Source organism: Saccopteryx bilineata, chromosome 7 (genome assembly GCF_036850765.1).
Source record: "Saccopteryx bilineata isolate mSacBil1 chromosome 7, mSacBil1_pri_phased_curated, whole genome shotgun sequence".
NCBI classification, from domain to species: domain Eukaryota; kingdom Metazoa; phylum Chordata; class Mammalia; order Chiroptera; family Emballonuridae; genus Saccopteryx; species Saccopteryx bilineata.
In genome coordinates, this window is record NC_089496.1 from 57,156,246 (window position 1) to 57,176,061 (window position 19,816).

The following is a 19,816-nucleotide window of genomic DNA, read 5'->3' on the forward strand; positions in this document are numbered from 1 at the left end:
CTTCTGAGTGACAGACGCTGAGAAAGTGAGAGAGAGAGAGACGGTGCCAAGTTTCAGATCACTCTCGGCCGTGACCCTCGGTCCTCCTCCACGGTCACAGACGGAGGCTGGCCGGGTCCTGAGGGGCCTGACGGGAGGGGGAGGGACAGGCTGACTGCCCCCTGGGCCGAGCCCGGGCCAGAAATCAGCCGGCGCCCCACCAAGCCCGGACCCGTCCACAGCTCACGGGAAACGCGGGCCCAGGGCAGCCTGGAACATTTCCGAGGCTCAGCAAATTCCGGACGGGGGAGGGGGGGAGTTCTCTGCTCGGCTAGAAGCACTCCAGTCACTTCCAAATACATTGTAATAGGAGGAGGGAGAATGCATCCCCGCTAATGAACCAAAGAGACTTCCTAAGTAAACACTGTGTGACTTGATTTGAATCCTGTTGCAAATAATCAGACGGGGGTGGAGGGGGAGGGAGCCCGGGCTGGCCCAGGGGGCGTGGAGTCCAGACTGTCGGCATCTGGAAAGACATCGGGTCTTCTGCTGGACAGATGGAGTGTTTCCCTGAAAACCAGCTGAGTTTATCAGCACATGACACAGATGTGATACATTGTTTTCTGAAACATCAACGTTTTCTCCATAAAAAAAAAACAACACAACACAATCCTGTTTTAAAACATTCATTCTGCCTCAAGGGCTGGTTTCCAGCGGAGCCAAGAGCATTCCTGTCCCCCTTCCTCGGGAAACACTCGTTTCTGGGAAGGGCGTGTGGCGGATTGCTCGCAGGAAGAAGCCGGGCCAGGTGGCGGATTGCTCGCGGGAAGAAGCCGGGCCGTGTGGCGCCCGTGTCCAGAGAGGGACGGTTCTGATTCAATGTCATGGAGAAATTGAAACACAAGGAGCTAAGAAAAATGGACTTGGGGGTGTGTGTGTGAGGTAGTGAGCTCCCCGTCCGGTGGAGGCTGACGTCGCTGCGGTGCTGTTTCTGAAGGTGGCTGGGACAGGGACGGGGACAGGGACAATGAGGGACGCTGTAACAAGCCCGCGTGGCATGCGGGCCAACAGGTCCTTGGTTCACACCCAGCAGCGCGCAAGCCGTTTGAGTCGGCGGTTCTCAAAACGCGGCCCTGGACCAGCAGCCTTGGTGTAAACTGGGGACGTTGTTTCCTGCCAGCCTGACCCATGGAGTCAGGAATTCTCGGGGGGGGGGAGGGGAGCAGACCTCCCTTTTCCTGAGTCTCCAGGGTGATTGTGATGTGGGGTGACGTGTGGACTCCCTGTTCTGGGAGGGGGTGTCCTCCTGGCTGGGCCCTCGGAGCCGTCCTGGTGGTGTGCGGGAGTCGGGCCCAGGGGCACGTGGGTTTGGGGTGCTTCCCGGAATGGCCTCTCGTTCCCCTCACTCCCAAGCAGACCGCTGGGGTCTCCTGGTCCCCAGAATGTGGTTCCGGTTCTAGAACGTGTGGTTCTGCTCTGGAACACGGTTCTAGAATGTGCGGCCCTGCTCTGGAACACGGTTCTAGGACGCGGGGCCCTGCTCTGGAACACGGTTCTAGAACGCGCGGTCCTGCTCCGGAACACGGTTCTAGAACGTGCGGCCCTGCTCTGGAACACGGTTCTAGGACGCGGGGCCCTGCTCTGGAACACGGTTCTAGAACGCGCGGTCCTGCTCCGGAACACGGTTCTAGAACGTGCGGCCCTGCTCCGGAACACGGTTCTAGAACGTGCGGTCCTGCTCTGGAACACAGTTCTAGGACGCGGGGCCCTGCTCTGGAACACGGTTCTAGAACGCGCGGTCCTGCTCTGGAACACGGTTCTAGAACGCGCGGTCCTGCTCCGGAACACGGTTCTAGAACGTGCGGTCCTGCTCTGGAACACGGTGGCTTCCCGCTGCGGAACCATGTTTTTTTCAGAACCCGCCTGGGGGCAAATCAAAAGAAGTGTCAGCTGGGTGGGGTGCACCCCCGGGAGGGGGCGCTCCGTTGGGAGAGAGGGGTCGCCGCGGTGACCTCGCAGGTCGTTGTCAAGGCTCAGCTCCCCCCCCCCCGCGGCGTGGGCGTCCTCGGCCGAGTGCACGGGGTCCCGTATGCACCGGTACGACCCCACGAGCCTGTGGTTGGCATTCTTGTCATGATGTTATGGCGACAGAGTCTCGTGGGGACGTCAGAACCGGCACAGATATTTCTTCACGGAAGCAGAGATTGCGTGAGCTCCAGGTTTATGCAGATGAGGGTACAGCCCGTCCTATCAGCTGTGGATTTCCTGTTTGCCCCTCTGCCCGCTCGCTACAATGTATCTCTGAAGCCAGCCGGAGGTTCAGCAGGCCCGTCTGCGTCCTTAAGTCTCAAAGTCCTTAGGTGAGGTGTCTTTAGTGCTGTGCTTTTATTGTTTGTTTGTTTGTATTTTTGGTGATTTCATTGCTGGAAGTGGCCGTGGTGGTCCCTGTGTTCACAGTGACTTATCAGAACATCATGACGGCAGCTGATTAGGTGTTGATTAGGTACTAGTTAGGTGTCGATTAGGTATCACTTAGGGATTGATTAGGTGTTGATTGATTAGGGATTGACTAGGTGCTGATTAGTGGTCTTCGGACTTAAGTCTGAGAGTCCTTATGTGACATGTATTTAGTGCTATGGTTATTTTTTGCTTGTTGGTTTTGGGTTTTTTTGTATTTTTGTGCTTTTTGTTGGTGATTTCATTGCTGGAAATGGCCCCAACAGTGCAAGATGGCCATTCTGTGTTCACAGTGACTTATCAGAACGTGATGACATTCTGATTAGGTGTCGATTAGTGACGGCTTAGGTGTTGATTAGGAATCAGTGAGGTGTTGATTAGGTTTTAGTTACAGATTGATTAGGTGCTGACTGACTTGAGACTGATTAGGTGCTGATTAGGGGTCTTCAGACTGCTCCATTCTTACCACCTAAGAACTATCCTTTTCCCTGACTTGTCATCTGTCACAGAGGACAGACCCGAGCCCATGGTCTGACCGCCTCTCTGTGACCGTGGTGGGACAGTTCTCTCTCAAACCCGAGAGGCAGGGAGCAGAAGAGGCCCAGCCGGGAGGATCGTGGCAGAGGGCTGACTGGTCCTGGGGGAGGGCTGACCGGTCCTGATGGAGGGCTGACCGATCCTGGGGGAGGGCTGACCGGTCCTGGCGGAGGGCTGACCGGTCCTGGGGGAGGGCTGACCGGTCCTGGGGGAGGGCTGACCGGTCCTGGCGGAGGGCTGACCGGTCCTGGGGGAGGGCTGACCGGTCCTGGCGGAGGGCTGACCGGTCCTGATGGAGGGCTGACCGGTCCTGGGGGAGGGCTGACCGGTCCTGGCGGAGGGCTGACCGGTCCTGGCGGAGGGCTGACCGGTCCTGGCGGAGGGCTGACCGGTCCTGATGGAGGGCTGACCGGTCCTGGCGGAGGGCTGACCGGTCCTGATGGAGGGCTGACCGGTCCTGGTGGAGGGCTGACCGGTCCTGATGGAGGGCTGACCGGTCCTGATGGAGGGCTGACGGGTCCTGGAGGAGGGCTGACCGGTCCTGATGGAGGGCTGACCGGTCCTGGCGGAGGGCTGACCGGTCCTGGCGGAGGGCTGACCGGTCCTGATGGAGGGCTGACCGGTCCTGATGGAGGGCTGACGGGTCCTGGCGGAGGGCTGACCGGTCCTGGCGGAGAACTGACCGGTCCTGGGGGAGAACTGACCGGTCCTGGCGGAGGGCTGACCGGTCCTGGCGGAGGGCTGACCGGTCCTGGAGGAGGGCTGACCGGTCCTGGCGGAGGGCTGACCGGTCCTGATGGAGGGCTGACCGGTCCTGGAGGAGGGCTGACCGGTCCTGGCTCCCGGACAGTAGCATAGTTGCGATGCTGACAAGCTGCCATGGTGGCCGGAGCTCAGGGCCCGGGTCCCAGCTCTGCCGCACCCCCCAGCTGTGTGACGTCGGGCCGGTGGCCGCCCCTGGCCCGGCCTGGTCCTTAGCTCCCTGTGGCAGAGTGGGTGGGGGTGGTCATAGGTCCCTGCTCGGGGGTGAGGGAGCCGTGGGAGATGGTGCTGGGACGGCTCTCGGCGTCTCCGTGGGCGGGAGTGCTTGTGGGTGTGCACTTCTGAACTGTCCCTGTCCTCCTCACGGTGACAGCAGTGACGAGGGTGGAGGGGGCTGGCACGGAACAAGCCCCCTGTTTACAATCCCGTCCTTCCGGCCTGGCATTTAAAAATGGCCAGAAGTTGGCGGTGGCCACAGAACCAGCTAACTCACGGGATCCTGAGAGGTGATTCTCAAGTGTTAAACTGGAGCATCTCCTTGTGTCTGGGGACAGGAGAGCCGCCCCCGTCTGCCGTGGCCCCGCCCGCCTGTCTGAGTCCAGCCCAGGGGCTGGGGTGCACCCGCAGTGAACCCTCTAGAAGTCCCTCTGGGCTTCCTCACGCTGCTGTGAAAGCTGACGGAGGCTTACAGATAATCTGAGCACATCCGTCGTCTGGGTTTGCCTGTGTCCTGGCGCTGTCTCCGGCCCCTGATGTAGTCCAGAGCTCTGGGGACGTGGGCGCTGGAGGCTTGGGGTGCAGGGGGGGGGTCTGTGCTCACGGCAACAACAGAGCTTTCTCTGGAGCGTCCCGGGCCGCTGGTTTGCATGAGGTCTCGTGAGCCCCTGGCAGGAGCCCGTGTGTGTGGCGTGAACAGGTGTGGGAGGGGACACGCGGGCTCCTGGTCGACCTCCAGGGTGACGGGGAGGCTGCGAGGACCGTGGAGCGTCCAGTGAGTGGAGTGGGCAGCGGGCGTTCTCTTCCGGAGCACATGGACTGACCGGCTGAGGGCAGGCCTGTTGGGCAGCTCGCTGACCTGGTTTACTTGGGGAGAACCAAGGGGGGGTTGAAGATGGGCTGAGTGCCCAGCGATGGTGGTGAGGCCCGGACGGGACGGCCCACGTGGCTTTCACCGTGACGTCAGCGTGTCTGTCCACTCTTGAATGTGACCCCTGTCCGGGCAGCACTTGAGGTTTTCTGTCTCTGTCTCTCTTTATCTCTGTCTCTCTCTGTCTCTGCCTCTCTCTGTCTCTGTTTCTTTGTCTCTGTCTCTATCTCTGCCTGTTCTGTTTCTGTCTGTTTCTCTCTGTCTCTGTCTCTCTATCTCTCTCTGTCTCTGTCTCTCTCTATCTCTGCCTCTCTCTGTATCTCTCTGCCTCTGTCTCTCTTTATCTCTGTCTCTCTGTCTCTCTTTATCTCTCTCTCTGTATCTCTCTGCCTCTGTCTCTTTATCTCTCTCTCTCTGTATTTCTCTGCCTCTGTCTCTTTATCTCTCTCTCTGTATCTCTCTGCCTCTCTCTCTTTATCTCTATCTCTCTATCTCTCTGCCTCTGTCTCTTTATCTCTCTCTCTGTCTCTCTCTGTTTCTCTGTCTCTGTCTTTCTTTATCTCTCTCTCTATGTCTCTCTTTGTCTCTCTCTGCCTGTCTCTCTGTCTCTATCTGTCTCCTGGCAGGTTTGCCCAGAGTGGGGCGTGTGTCCCCACAGCCGCAGTGGGTCTGTGCACAGGACATGCTGGGAACACAGCTACTGAAGTGACCACTCAGTGTGTTGGTGTCCTCGCCGTGGCCTCTGCCGACGGGCCCGATGTGCAGACCTCAGGACACCCAGACGTGAGGCCTGAGACCTCCTGTTCCGTGTCCAGTTCAGAGTCGGGCCTCAGTCCGCGGGATGGCACTGAGACTCACCTGACGCAGGAACCGTGCCCGTGTCAGGAAGGACAGCTCTTCTTGTGGGGGCCCTCTGCTCCGCTCGACAGCGGTGCGCCCCTCGCTGCACCCTGGCCACGCCCTCACGTCCTGCGGGCTGCTGGGTCTTCTGGCCCCGTGGCTCCGCCTGGACGCTGTCCTCTCCCGCTGACCTGGACCTCTGAGTGTCCAGTGACCGGTTCCTTCAGCTGCACACAGGTGGGGGCACCTGGGAAGCCTCTGTGGTCCCCACAAACTGGCAAGTGTCCAGCCAGTGCCCCCCTTTTTTATTTGGTCTGCGGGAATCTGGGAGCCGGGGCTCCGTGGTGTGGGGACGAAGCAGGGGTGGACGCCCCTCCCCCATCCCTGGCCCAGGGCCCCGTGCTGACCCTGTTTTTGTTCCCTGGTTTTGTGTCCCTCAGAGAAGACAGAAGAGGGAGGTGGCAGGTGGCACCAGGTACCTGTCAGGCTCTGGGGTACAGGCTGAGCCCCTGCCCTCCTGGGAGCCCACAGCAGGTCTCTGCCCTGTGGGGGCTCCGGGGGACCCACGTGTGCCCCGTTTCTGCGCTGTGGGGGGCGGGCCGGGCTGTGGGAGGGCCCGGGGCTCAGCCCTGCTTGGGGCAGCCCTTCCTGGTGTCCCGGCGCCCGCCTCCGCCAGCGGCTGTCCCTGCCCTGCCCGGCGTGCAGGCATGCGTGCTGTGCTGTGGGCCGGGCCTGCTGCTGCCGCCCTGAGACCTCCCTGCTCGGGGCAGGGCGGGCAGTCCCACCTGCTGGCCGGCTCCTGCGGCCACGTCAGGCCGGCGCAGGGAGGGGGCCCCAGACGGGAGGCGGGAAAGGCCGGCGGCAGCTAGAGGAGGGAGCTGCTTCTGCTGGAGAAGCCCGAGGCCCCTTCCCAGCACAGTGAGTCCTGTCCGCCCGCGGAACCGGAGGCTGTGGTGGGCGTGCCACGCGCCCTGGCCCCCGGGGGCCGTGTTGGGAGCCCTCTGTGTGTGCACACCCCTGCACATGGCTCTGAGCGCCTGCCGTGGGCTGCCTGTGCCCCCGGGGGGGGCCTCGGCCCTGCCAGCCACTCTGTGGACAGCAGGTGTGCTTGTGGGAGTGCTGTGCTGGGGACGTCCCTTCCTCCCGCGTCCCGCCATATGGCTCAGGGTTCCCCGGCCCGGGAGATGGACGTGCAGGGGCGGGCTCTCAGCTCTGCGTGAGCTCGGGGACAGGGTGACGTTGCTCAGGGTCCCACTGCAGCCGGGCCCTTCCCGGGCGACTCCTGCCCCTCAGTGCTCACGGCTGCGGGTTTAAGAGCATTAAGAAAACAATGCCAGGTGGGCGTTCCTGACCGTGAATGTGTCCCCGGGCTTCGCGTTCTGGGAGGGGCGGCGGGCAGCCGGCCGTCTGACCGTGGACAGTCACGCTCCCTGTCTGCCTTCCCCCTCTGGCGTGGGGCCGGGTGGTCTCAGCGGGTCACCTGACCATTGAGACCGGTGGGGACACTGGAGGTCAGGGCCCCTCCCCGCCTGACACAGAGCGTGTGCTGTGGCCGGGTGCTGTGACCAGGTGCTGTGACCAGCCCCTGCCCGGGTTTCCTCCACTAACTCTGCAGCAGCCCCCTTCCCAGGTCAGGAAACCGAGTCGCAGGCTGGTCACCTGAGTCCCCAGGGTCAGACAGCCGGGAAGCTGGAGGGGCGGCTGGAGCCGGGCGCTGGGCTCGAGGGCATGTGCGCCTGTGACTGGCACCCTCCCCACCCCCCACCCCCACACACACTGCGTGAACGAATGAACGAGCACGTGAGGGCCCTCGGTGGCGGCTGGCCGTGGCCTCTGAGACCAGCTCTGGGGAAGGTTCCACGTTGACTTCCTCTGCGTCTCCCTGGGGACCCAGGTGTCTCAGCGGTCTGTCCCCAGCCCGCTGCCCGGCCCGCAGAGAGGTCGGCTCCCTGCCACCAGGCCCCCGGCGGGCAGCCCGGCTTCCTTGTCAGTCAGGCTCTGGTTACGCAATGTCCCCTTTGTTCCTTTTTACGGAGCAGTTCACACGCCCGCCCAGAGCAGCACACAGCCGGGCCACTCGGGGAAGCTGGCGTCCCCACCACGCTCCCGGGCCCTGCTGGGAGCCCCACGATGGCACCTGCAGGAGGTCTTCCTCTGCTTCTCACCCAGAAGCCGGAGAGGGCGGGGGCAGGCCGGGACCCGGGGCCAGCCCACCAGCCTTGCAGCCCAGGGGCCCGCTGCTGCCCCTGCCCAGGTGAGCGGGAGCGAGGGGGCGGCCGGCGGGCGTGGGGACAGCTCCCTTGCCGAGGTCGGCTCTGTGCCTGGAGCTGCCAGGCTCCAGGTCTGTGTCCTCGGGAGGTGGGGATTCTAAGTACATAGTCTGGACCCCAGCAGGCACCGCAGCTGGACACCCCCCCAACCCTCCGTCACTGAGCAAAACCCCGGTGTCCCGGGTGGGGATTCTAAGTACATAGCCTGGACCCCAGCAGGCACCGCAGCTGGACACTCCCCCCCCCCAACCCTCCGTCACTGAGCAAAACCCCGGTGTCCCAGGTGGGGAGCCAGGCCAGGGGGTGGCAGTCCCAGAGCTGTCTGCCGTGGGTGCTCACCATGGCTGCTCTGAGGATGGTTCTTCCCAAATGACCCCCCACCCCCCATCTCAGATACTCCATATGTTACAGCCTTGCTTTTCACTGCACTTCTGTTAGGTGACACCTCTGGGTCAGCCAAGCCAGTCCTCAAAGTCCAGGAACTAGGTGTTTGTCACTGGAATGTGAGAGCAGTACCCTGGTGCCAGACCGTCCCTCCAACAGTGGGCACCGCAGTTGGATGGTTCCTTCCTCCATCCTGCTGACCCACGTCCTGTGCAGACGCCACTGGGCTGCTTGTAGGGGCCAGGCAGGCGGGCGTCTTCGCGGGGGGTGCAGAGCTCAGACAGGAATCCACAGGGCTGGTCGCTTCTGTGCAGATGAGGTCTGTGCGTGAAGAAGACCACGGTACGTGGGACATGTGAATGGGGCGGGGGATTAGGGCCCCCTCGCTGGGAGATGCTGTTTGAGCCAATGGGAGTCAGCGGGTGAGGCTGGCACAGGAGGGTGCGGAGCACTCAGGCCCCGTGTGGAATGTGCAAAGGCCCGGGGGCAGGAGGGAGTAAACTGTACTGGGGGACTAAAAGGAGGGCCAAGGGGCGGAGGCTGGCTCACCCGGGGCCTCGTGGGCCAGGCCGAGTCCCCGCCCCTCACCCGGTGGCAGAGGACAGGGGAACGCTGCTGTTGCGTTGACTGGGACAGGCATGAGTTGCTGCCGTGCACGTGCACGCGTGTTTGTGCATCTGTGCATGCACATGTGTGTGTCTTCAGGGTGCAGCACCCACCCCGTCCCCAGCACGTGACACTGCCCACTGATTGACCCTCGTCGGGCACTTCCCTCTGTGTTCCTGTGTCCTCTCACCCACCTCTCGGTTCCCGGGGGTCACATGAGAGCAGGTCACGTGACGGGGTGAGGCCGTTGCTCACGCTGGCCCGGCTCTGACCCAGGACAGCCGTGCACAGGCTGCGTCGTGTCCAGCTTGTGTTGTGCCCGAGGCCCCTGCCCGCCCTACCCCTGGGGCTGCAGGACTCTCATTACTTGTCCTCAGAGCCAGGCCTTCGGCAGTGGTGGTCAGCCTGGTCTCTACCGCCCACTAGTGATGGTCAGCCTGGTCCCTACCGCCCCCTAGTGGTGGTCAGCCTGGTCCCTACCGCCCCCTAGTGCTGGTCAGCCTGGTCCCTCCCGCCCACTAGTGGTGGTCAGCCTGGTCCCTCCCGCCCACTAGTGGTGGTCAGCCTGGTCCCTACCGCCCACTAGTGGTGGTCAGCCTGGTCCCTCCCGTCCACTAGTGGTCGTCAGCCTGGTCCCTCCCGTCCACTAGTGCTGGTCAGCCTGGTCCCTCCCGCCCACTAGTGGTGGTCAGCCTGGTCCCTCCCGTCCACTAGTGCTGGTCAGCCTGGTCCCTCCCGCCCACTAGTGGTGGTCAGCCTGGTCCCTCCCATCCACTAGTGCTGGTCAGCCTGGTCCCTACCGCCCCCTAGTGGTGGTCAACCTGGTCCCTCCCGCCAACTAGTGCTGGTCAGCCTGGTCCCTACTGCCCACTAGTGGTGGTCAGCCTGGTCCCTACCGCCCACTAGTGCTGGTCAGCCTGGTCCCTACTGCCCCCTAGTTGTGGTCAACCTGGTCCCTCCTGTCCACTAGTGCTGGTCAGCCTGGTCCCTACCGCCCCCTAGTGGTGGTCAGCCTGGTCCCTCCTGTCCACTAGTGCTGGTCAGCCTGGTCCCTACTGCCCACTAGTGGTGGTCAGCCTGGTCCCTCCCGTCCACTAGTGGTGGTCAGCCTGGTCCCTCCCGTCCACTAGTGCTGGTCAGCCTGGTCCCTACCGCCCCCTAGTGGTGGTCAACCTGGTCCCTCCCGTCCACTAGGGGGCATTCCAGCTTTCATGGTGGGCGGTAGTGGAGTAACCAAAGTATAAATAAAAAGATAGATTTAACGATAGTAAGTTGTTTTATAAAGATTTATTCTGCCAAACTTAGCGAAAATCCACCCTAAAGTACTTGTAAGTAATTATTATTATTTGCTTTAACTTGTTGTAACTCTGCTTTGTAAATTTTACAAAGTAAAGTGACTTCCCTACTTTATAAATCACCGTGACTGTGGAACCGGTGGGCGGTTAGAACACTTCACTACTCACAGAGATACAGAAGTGGGCGGCAGGTGTAAAAAGGTTGACCGCCCTGGTCTAAAGGAACCTGGTGTTGTCGGGACGGCCTGACCGCGTGTCCGCCCCACCCGGCAGAGCACCTGTGTGAGCCCCGCCCGCCCCCTCGGCACAGGCCAGTCACGGAGGACAAAGCATGTCCCTCATGGGGACGTTGAGCCAGCATGGGGCACTCAGGGCCAGCCGCGGGTCAGGCAGCGGGCCTGGGGGACGGGGCCTGGCGCGGGGTGACTGACAGGGCCCTCAGGGCCCCACGTGAACAGCGGCCGAACCCACCTGTCCTGCGTGGTCCCGGCCCCAGCTGACACAGGGACTGTGGGCCCTGCCCTGGAAAGGTGAGGGTCACAGGGAGCAGAGGGACAGAGTCAGGTTTGGACCAGACGGTCTCAGGAGGAGCTGACCCCTGTGCAGCACTGAGCCAGTTTTTCCCGAGGTGTCCTGACCCCTGTGCCGTCCAGCCCGGCCTCCTGCCCGGGGGTCACACACTGGGACCTGTGCTCTGGGCTATCTGCTGTTAGAGTGGTTTGTGTTGAATGCCACACCTCCGGGGACACTGTCCTCGTGGAGAGACGGCCACATGGGCCTCAGGCCGCATCTGTTTCAGATACAAAGGTGACCTGGTTGGCAGCAGACATGAGGGTCGGTCGTGTCAAACATCCGTGGACCGCGAGCGCTCAGGGCCGGTGCCGGGAGGGGTAAATGCTCCCTCTGCACTGACCTGGGGACGAGTGGATGCCAGGACCAGCGGGCCCTCTGAGCGCGGGCATCACAGCTGTCGTTCAGTCTGAAGGGACAGCTGCCAGGGAGCCCAGTGAGTCGGGTCCGGGGCCTCCCGGTGCTCCAGCCCGAGGAACTCAGCGCCACCAGCAGCGGGACCCGGCAGTGCGGGCACACGGCCTGTGAGGGGCCCTGTGTGACCTCACGGCTGCCGGCACGCTGTGCGCGCCCTGTGTGACCTCACGGGGAGACAGGAGCACTGGGCGGACGCAGGGAGCAGGAGGTGGTGCCGTGCCTGTCCACTGGGGATGGCGGTCCTCAGACACGGTCGTGTTTGCGTCACCCTGTTGTCTTAAACCCGGCAGAGTCCGGTCAAGCCAACGGGGACGTCGTGATCTGCTGGGACTGGGGATGTGGTCACTGGGAGGCGGGGCAGCTTGGGGCCGTGTCCGGGCCTGCGACCCTGCGGAGGCCCCTCTGCACGGTGACGACACGGCGACTCGCGTGGGCCGGGAACGGTCCAGTTCGGAATGTTTGGTGGCTCCCTCGCGGCCCACCATCCGGGAGGGCAGCTGCGTTCAGTGACAGGAAGTGACCCCCCCACGGCTGGGGAAGAGCAGGAGGCCTGGGTGCTGCCCACTGGGAGCCGGACGCCCTCCCAGCTGACCCTGCGGGCCGCGCCTCCCCCCTCCCATGACGGACGTGACCCGTGTCCTAAGTAGAAAGGAAAAAAATAATGCACGCAAAAGAGGAACTGTAACAGAATGTCCCAGGGACAGACTGCGGCCTGCGTGTGCCGGGGGGGGGGGGGGGGGGGGGCGTGCGTCATGGACTCTGCGCCGTGGCCGTCCCGCGTCACCGCTCCGTGCCCTCACCGCCGTCCCCGTGTGCACGGCCACGCGTCAGCGCTCCGTGCCCGCACAGCCGTCCCCGTGTGCACGGCCACGCGTCACCGCTCCGTGCCCGCACAGCCGTCCCCGTGTGCACGGCCACGCGTCACCGCTCCGTGCCCGCACAGCCGTCCCCGTGTGCACGGCCACGCGTCACCGCTCCGTGCCCGCACAGCCGTCCCCGTGTGCACGGCCACGCGTCACCGCTCCGTGCCCGCACAGCCGTCCCCGTGTGCACGGCCACGCGTCAGCGCTCCGTGCCCGCACAGCCGTCCCCGTGTGCACGGCCACGCCGGTGCCCGGTGGACGTGTCTGCCTGGTTCAGCCCGGGTGTGTGGCCGCTGTGACTGACTCATGTCGCAGAGCGCCCCTCCCCCACAGCTCTGCGCACTCGTCCAGTAATTCCCTCGGGACACATTCCTGGTGCTGCTCGGTCACATGCGTCAGACCTCTCAGCACACTGACCAGCTGACCTCCGAGATGGTTGACGTTTCACCAGTACTCAAAAAAAAAAATACAAAGTCTTTGTTTTAACCTCGGCTGTGCTGTTAGGCAAAGAGTGCCTCCCTGTTTGGAGTCAGTCTAGTCTGGGCCATCAGGTTTGGGGGCAGGGCCTGGGGACACCCAGCCGAGTCCGTGTGCAGCCCCTGGTGACAGCACGGGGCGGGGGGGGGGTGTCTCTAGTCAGAGGGTGAGGGGGCAGTCCTTCCTGCCCGTGGGGGGCGCGTTCTGTGCTGGTCAGGGCTCTGACCACTGGTGGGGTCCTCTCTGTCTGGCCTGGACGCTGAGCAGACGCCACGATGAGAGGAAAGGTCTCAGCCGGGCAAGGGCCAGCTGGCCAGTGTGGACACCCCAGGGCAGCTGGAGGGGCGCCTTGAGAGTCCGCCTTGGCTCAGGGCCTGAGGTCAGAGCCTGTGTGTTGTCGAGAACTCAGGGACGTGTCTGTCTTGTTGGTCCCTGACGTGGCCCTGTTCATTCTCTGTCCCTTCTCAGGAGCCCAGGTGAGCCAGGTGCCCGAGAGGGGGCACGCCAGGGGAAGCTGGGGGTCAGATCCTGTCTGACAAGGGGCGCTGTCCACCAAGACAGGCTCTGTGCTCCTGTCCACATGGCCCAGTGTCCCCCACCGGCTGTGTGCCCACCTGGGCTGGTCCACAGAGCAGGGGCCCCGGACACGCAGTGCCTGGGGACGTCCCCCAGGAGGCGGGAGAGAGGAGTCCAGGGTCAGCACGGGCGGCCGGGAGAATGTGGGGGTGTCGCCTCGCCTCTGCCGTCCCTGACAGCCCCTTGTCACTGTCTGAGCCTCGGTCTCCCAGTGGGGGCATCCCCTGAAATAGTGCAGTGTAGCCTAGTGTGTGCACATACACACGTGTACACACACACACACACATGCATGCACACACACACGTGCACACACGGAAGGGCTGCACCGCCCGGAGCTTCCCTTCCTGTTGGGTGGGCTTTAAGGAGCTGGTGTTCTCAGGCACCACTGACCACAGGCTTGTGTGTGTTTCTGAAGTGAGAAGCGGGGAGGCAGTCAGACAGACTCCCGCATGCGCCCGACGAGGATCCACCGAGCATGCCCACCAGGGGGCGATGCTCTGCCCATCTGGGGCGTTGCTCTGTTGTGGGGTCACAGATGCTGAGGTCCTGGCCCCCCTGGGTCGTCTCCCTGTCCCACCCTGGAGCCTGTCCTGCCGATGGGTCATGGGATTGTGACACTTGTCCTCGGGCCGAGATTCCCAGATAGACCGGACGTCCTCCCAGCTGATAAGATGGGCCGACGGTTACCGGCGTGACTGTGCATGTGTGATTATTAAACCGCAGGACAGCTGACCCCTCCCTCCTCCGGGCTTTGGGGCGTCTGGATGGGGAGGGGCAGGGCGGGAGGCTGCAGACTGACCCGTGTGTTTTTATTCGCAGGCTCCGGGGGGCCCCTCACTGTCTGCGTCTCTCTGCTCTGACAGACCATCCAGGTGAGTGTCCAGCGCCCTCGCTCGCTCGGCCGTGGCTGTGCTGGTTGCGGTCAGACCTCACAGGGGAGGCCGGCTTGCTGTGAGTCTGTCCAGTTTGTGAAGTCGATGCTCAGAGGTGACGCGTGTCCCATGTCACGTCTCACGCCTGGATGTCATCTCCGGCATTAGCCGCCCAGGTCCCGGAAAACACGATCATTTTTGGTGAATTTTTTCGGAGTCCTGAGCCGTGAGGGTGAGAGGGTAGTTCTGGGGGCGTGTGTCCCAGACTGGTTCTGCTGCGTGCAGCGACCCTCGTCCTGTCTGCGTCCTGTCTGCGTCAGACCGGGCGCCCGCGGGGACAGACACACTCGCGCGCGTCTCACCCCGGACGGCCTCTCGAGGGCCAGGACCTCGAGGGCTGGGAGGCACGTTCTTTATTTACGTCAGCGACAGCGATCAAGGACATAGGGCTGGAAACTAAAGAGCAATCCAGCTCTGTGGCCACCGTGTCCGGGGCACGAGGTGTGGAGGGTCAAAGCGTGGTTATGGTCTGTATTTGAACGAAACGACTTCAAAAACCGAGTCTGTGCGTTTGGACTGTGGGTGATTTTGCTGCTGACAGGTGTTTCTGAAACGGGTCCTTATCTTTAGGACTCGCAGTGTTTGTAAATGAGAGGATAGGACAGGCAGGGGACAGCAGGGGTGTGTGAGGAGGGTGGCCGGGCGTTACCTTCGAAGTCAGAGGAGGGGTGTGTGGAGGCTGTCACCCCGTGTTGTGTGTGTGTGGAGTTTTCCAGAACGAGGAGAGAAACCCAGGTAAGGAGAGTAGTAAACAAACCCACAAAGCGGGCGGCCGGGGTCTTCATGGACCAGAACGCCGTCCCCCGGAGTCCCGCCTCCCTGTGGCTTCCGGGCGGGCTATCACCACCTGGAGGTGACCGTGCCACCTCTCCCTGGACTCTTCCCTTTCGTCCTGGACACCGGCCGCAGGCTGTGGGCCTCCTGGCAGGGGCTCCCTGCAGCCCCGTCCGTGATGGGCGCCTTGTCTCCTGCTCCTCCGACACCCCCGTCTCCTCACACCTGTGCCTTCATCTCAGGTGACAGCGGCCCCAGCCGCTGGCCGCCCCCACGTGCAGCTGCTGAGACCCCTCCCGGGCTCTGTCTGCAGGGGCAGCGGCCTCCTCCCCGGCCTGTGGGCCCCCCCCACCTGCTCTGGGGGTTACCTGCCCACAGGAGGCGCACGGGCACCACCCAGCTTTGGCCAGGACGCCGCTGCCCCTGCCCCTGCCTGGGCTGAGCTACCGGCGAGGGCCCTGCTCCCCACAAAGCCCGGCTCTGTCACTCACGCCTCCCGTGAGGCTCCCCCTCGAGTGTCCCCAGGCCGTGCGCAGGGCCACGGGCTTCTCCTGTGTGTTTGCTGGGACCAGCCGGCAGTTCTGGCCACAACCGTGGGGGACACTCAGGTAGAACGTCTGTGATAGGGCCGCACGCAGCATGTGGGCGCGGTGGGTCCCCGAGACCTGTCCTGGGGTTCTGTGTGGACCTGTGAGCCTCCCCCTCACGTTGCTGCGCCTCCTGGCCCGACACTGAGCAGACCCCTCTCCTAGGGCGGCAGCGCCAAGCCCCAGCATGGAGGACGGCCGCGAGCTGGACCTCACCTACATCACCGAGCGCATCATCGCCGTGTCCTTCCCCACGGGCTGCTCCGAGGAGTCCTACCTGCACAGCCTGCAGGAGGTGACGCGGATGCTGAGGTCCAAACACGGGGACAACTACCTGGTGAGCAAGGCCGGGCGGGGACGGTGAGGGCAGTGTGGACGGTGAGGGCAGCGGGCGTGGACGGTGAGGGCAGCGGGCGTGGACGGTGAGGGCAGCGGGTGTGGATGGTGAGGGCAGCGTGGATGGCGAGGGCAGAGTGGACAGCGGGCATGGACGGCGAGGGCAGCGGGCATGGGGACAGCGAGGGCAGCGGTGTGGAGTGGACGGTGAGGGCAGTGGGCATGGACGGTGAGGGCAGTGGCGTGGACGGTGAGGGCAGCGTGGACGGTGAGGGCAGCGGGCATGGACACGGTGAGGGCAGCGGGCGTGGACACGGTGAGGGCAGCGGGTGTGGGGACGGTGAGGGCAGCGGGCGTGGACGGTGAGGGCAGCGGGCGTGGGGATGGTGAGGGCAGCGGGCGTGGACAGTGAGGGCAGCGGGCGTGGATGGTGAGGGCAGCGGGCGTGGGGACGGTGAGGGCAGCGGGCGTGGACAGTGAGGGCAGCGGGCATGGCCTTTCTGTGTGCCCGGTGCCACCGTGTAGAGTGGCCCTCCTGCTCTGGTCACCGGTGTGATCACTGCTGAGTGGTGTCACCCACACCCCTGACCCGCTCATGAGGGCCCCTTACCTGCAGCGAAGCTGCTCGTCCCCCTCACCTGACGAGGTGTCTGTCATCCCTGTTGGGCTCCTCAGATGGCCGAGCCGCTGAGCAGCGGGAGGGGCCTCGGAGCAGCCAGTGCTGAGTGGAGGGGGGTCCCCGGCTCCGGGTCCTGAGCGCCCCCGGCTGTGCCCTGGTGACAGGCAGGGAGAGCTGGCTGTGTGGGCGCCTGTGGGGCCGTCTCACCCCGTCCTCAGTGTCTGGGGCTCCCCCTTTCCCACGAGGCCGTGGGCGCTCAGGATCCGAGTCTGCCTTCCGCTGATGCTGTGTCGGGGGCGGGCGGGCTCTGCGTTCTGAGTCCCCTCCGCGGCCCGGGGCCTGGACCGCGGTTGGGGTGTGTGTCTCCTCCCTGTGCACGTCTGAGTGGTGTCCTGGGGCCTGGACAGCGGGTGGGGTGTGTGTGTCCTCCCTGTGCGCGTCTGAGTGGTGTCCTGGGGCCTGGACAGCGGGTGGGGTGTGTGTGTCTCCTCCCTGTGCACGTCTGAGTGGCGTCCCGGGGCCTGGACAGCGGGTGGGGTGTGTGTGTCCTCCCTGTGCGCGTCTGAGTGGCGTCCCGGGACCGCTGGATGTGAGGTTGGGGTGTGTGTCTCCTCCCTGTGCGCGTCTGAATGGCGTCCCGGGGCCTGGACAGCGGGTGGGGTGTGTGTGTCTCCTCCCTGCGCATGTCTGAATGGCGTCCCGGGACCGCTGGGTGTGAGGGTGCAGCAGCTCCACGGGCAAGGCCGCCTGTGGGACGTGACCTGTCCCGGTCAAGGCACCGTGGGGGGCTGGCCCCGGGCAGCCCCACCCTGCGGACAGGCCCCGCCCACAGCAGCCCCTCCTCTCAGCAGTCCTGGGCGTCCCCCACTCTCTGAGTGACAAGGACACTAACTCATTTCTCAGCCCCCCGCTGCTGTGACATTGACCTTCTCCGTGCAGGAGGCCTGGTCATGGTCAGGGTCCACAGCCCTGCTTCTCCCTGGGCAGTGCGGCTCCTGGCTGGTGCTGAATGAGCCGCCTGGCCGCCTGGCCGGGGCAGTGAATGCCCTCCTCCGGGAGGGAGCCCGTGCTTTCTGGGGACGGGGTCAGTCCACAGGACTCTGCGTCCCACCGTCTTCATCTATTTGATTTTGTGACTGTGATACGTCTGTAGCTCAGTCCTTCGCGATCCTTCAGCTGTGTTTTCTCTCTGCTTGCCCTGGACGGTGACTCGTCTGATAGCTTCTTGTCTCCCCTCTAGGTGCTAAACCTTTCGGAAAAGAGATACGACCTCACAAAGCTGAACCCCAAGGTACGCCCTGCGCCCTCTGCGTTCCGGAAGGGTCTCGGGTCATCGGAGGTCGTTCCCGCCAACGGCCCGACGTGACTGCGGGTGTTGGGAGCTGTTCGTGGCCGGCGGTTGCTTTTTTTAAGTGACGTTTCTTTTTTAAACTTTGAAATAAGTGTTGGATAGGCAGGAGATCGCAAACACAGGGCGGGGAGATCCCCTGTGCCTCCGACCCTGCCTCTCACGGAGCTCGAAGTGAGACGTCAACGCCCGGCAGAGGGCGTGGGGACCGTCCACAGTTAGGTTCACCTTTCACCGGGGACCCGCGGCCGTGTGTGCATGTGTGCGTGGGCGGACGCACCTGCCTGGGGTTCTTGGCCCCCTCCCCCGCGCCGGTGACTGTCACCACCGCCACAGTCGGACGCAGGATGTTCCCTTGCGGGCGTCCCTCCTGACACCGCTGTGCGGCACCCCCCTGCCATCACTGTCCCTCCTGACAGCAGAGATCGGGGGGGACACGTGGAGGTGGCTGTCGGTTGCTAGGGGGACACGTGGAGGTGGCTGTCGGTTGCTAGGGGGACATGGGGAAGTGGCTGTCGGTTGCTAGGGGGGACACGTGGAGGTGGCTGTCGGTTGCTAGGGGGGACACGAGGTGGCTGTCGGTTGCTAGGGGGACACGGGGAGGTGGCTGTCGGTTGCTAGGGGGACACGTGGAGGTGGCTGTCGGTTGCTAAGGTGGACACGTGGAGGTGGCTGCCGGTTGCTAGGGGGGACACGTGGAGGTGGCTGTCGGTTGCTAGGGGGACACGGGGAGGTGGCTGTCGGTTGCTAGGGGGACACGTGGAGGTGGCTGTCGGTTGCTAAGGTGGACACGTGGAGGTGGCTGCCGGTTGCTAGGGGGGACACGTGGAGGTGGCTGTCGGTTGCTAGGGGGACACGTGGAGGTGGCTGTCGGTTGCTAGGGGGACACGTGGAGGTGGCTGTCGGTTGCTAGGGGGGACACGGGAAGGTGGCTGTCGATTGCTAGGGGGACACGTGGAGGTGGCTGTCGGTTGCTAGGGGGGACACGGGAAGGTGGCTGTCGGTTGCTAGGGGGACACGTGGAGGTGGCTGTCGGTTGCTAGGGGGGACATGGGAAGGTGGCTGTCGATTGCTAGGGGGGACATGGGAAGGTGGCTGTCGGTTGCTAGGGGGACACGTGGAGGTGGCTGTCGGTTGCTAAGGTGGACACGTGGAGGTGGCTGCCGGTTGCTAGGGGGGACACGTGGAGGTGGCTGTCGGTTGCTAGGGGGACACGTGGAGGTGGCTGTCGGTTGCTAGGGGGACACGTGGAGGTGGCTGTCGGTTGCTAGGGGGGACACGGGAAGGTGGCTGTCGATTGCTAGGGGGACACGTGGAGGTGGCTGTTGGTTGCTAGGGGGGACACGGGAAGGTGGCTGTCGATTGCTAGGGGGGACATGGGAAGGTGGCTGTCGGTTGCTAGGGGGACACGTGGAGGTGGCTGTCGATTGCTAGGGGGGACATGGGAAGGTGGCTGTCGGTTGCTAGGGGGACACGTGGAGGTGGCTGTCGGTTGCTAGGGGGGACACGGGAAGGTGGCTGTCGGTTGCTAGGGGGACACGTGGAGGTGGCTGTCGGTTGCTAAGATGGAGCTGGCAGCACAGGTGTCACGGGGTCCCTGCCGCCGGTTGGATCAGGACGGCAGTCACGGGCTCAGCCTGTGTGCCCGCTGGGGCAGGGACGGGGCCTGGGGCACCTTGGTGTCTGTGCCCAGACGTCTCAGGGACAGAGTTACCAGAACCTCAGAGCGTCGCCTCTGAGTGCCGACGGGTCATGTGACCTTTCCCGCTTCCTGGCCGTCCTATGGACGTTTTTCTCATGTTACACTGTTTCTACTGCTTTTATGAACAGACAGCTCTGCCTCCCCACGCCTCTCGGAAGGAGAGGACTCGGGGTGACTTGGGGTGACTCGGGGCGCAGGGCCCGGCTGTCCTGACCTCTGGGGAGGACTCTCTGGGGCCAGGGCACATTACCCCCTCTGAGCCGGGCCTGGTCCCAGCAGGTGCCCTGGGCCTGGCCCTGAGACCTTATCTGTGGTCCTTGGTCCGAGGGGAGAGGCTCACTGCCGTTTCTCAAACACATCCGAGTGGGAATGGAGGAACGTGGGCAGCAGCTGGCCCA

At 63.8% G+C, this 19,816-nt stretch overlaps 1 protein-coding gene across 8 annotated transcripts in view; it reads left to right on the plus strand.

Annotated features, from left to right (window-relative positions):
* The window catches only part of TNS3 (tensin 3), a 133,138-nt gene that overhangs the window by 53,106 nt on the left and 60,216 nt on the right, over nucleotides 1-19,816 (plus strand). For 6 of the 8 annotated variants that reach the window (XM_066240242.1, XM_066240240.1, XM_066240243.1 and 3 more), the window contains 3 exons: nucleotides 13,940-13,992; nucleotides 15,579-15,750; nucleotides 17,609-17,659. In XM_066240242.1, the coding sequence (XP_066096339.1) occupies nucleotides 15,601-15,750; nucleotides 17,609-17,659 (201 nt within the window). In that variant the 5' untranslated portion in view covers nucleotides 13,940-13,992; nucleotides 15,579-15,600. Of the gene's footprint in view, nucleotides 1-6,464; nucleotides 6,581-7,727; nucleotides 7,917-13,939; nucleotides 13,993-15,578; nucleotides 15,751-17,608; nucleotides 17,660-19,816 lie in introns of those variants that run through there. The other 2 variants (XM_066240239.1, XM_066240241.1) reach the window with 2 other exon arrangements.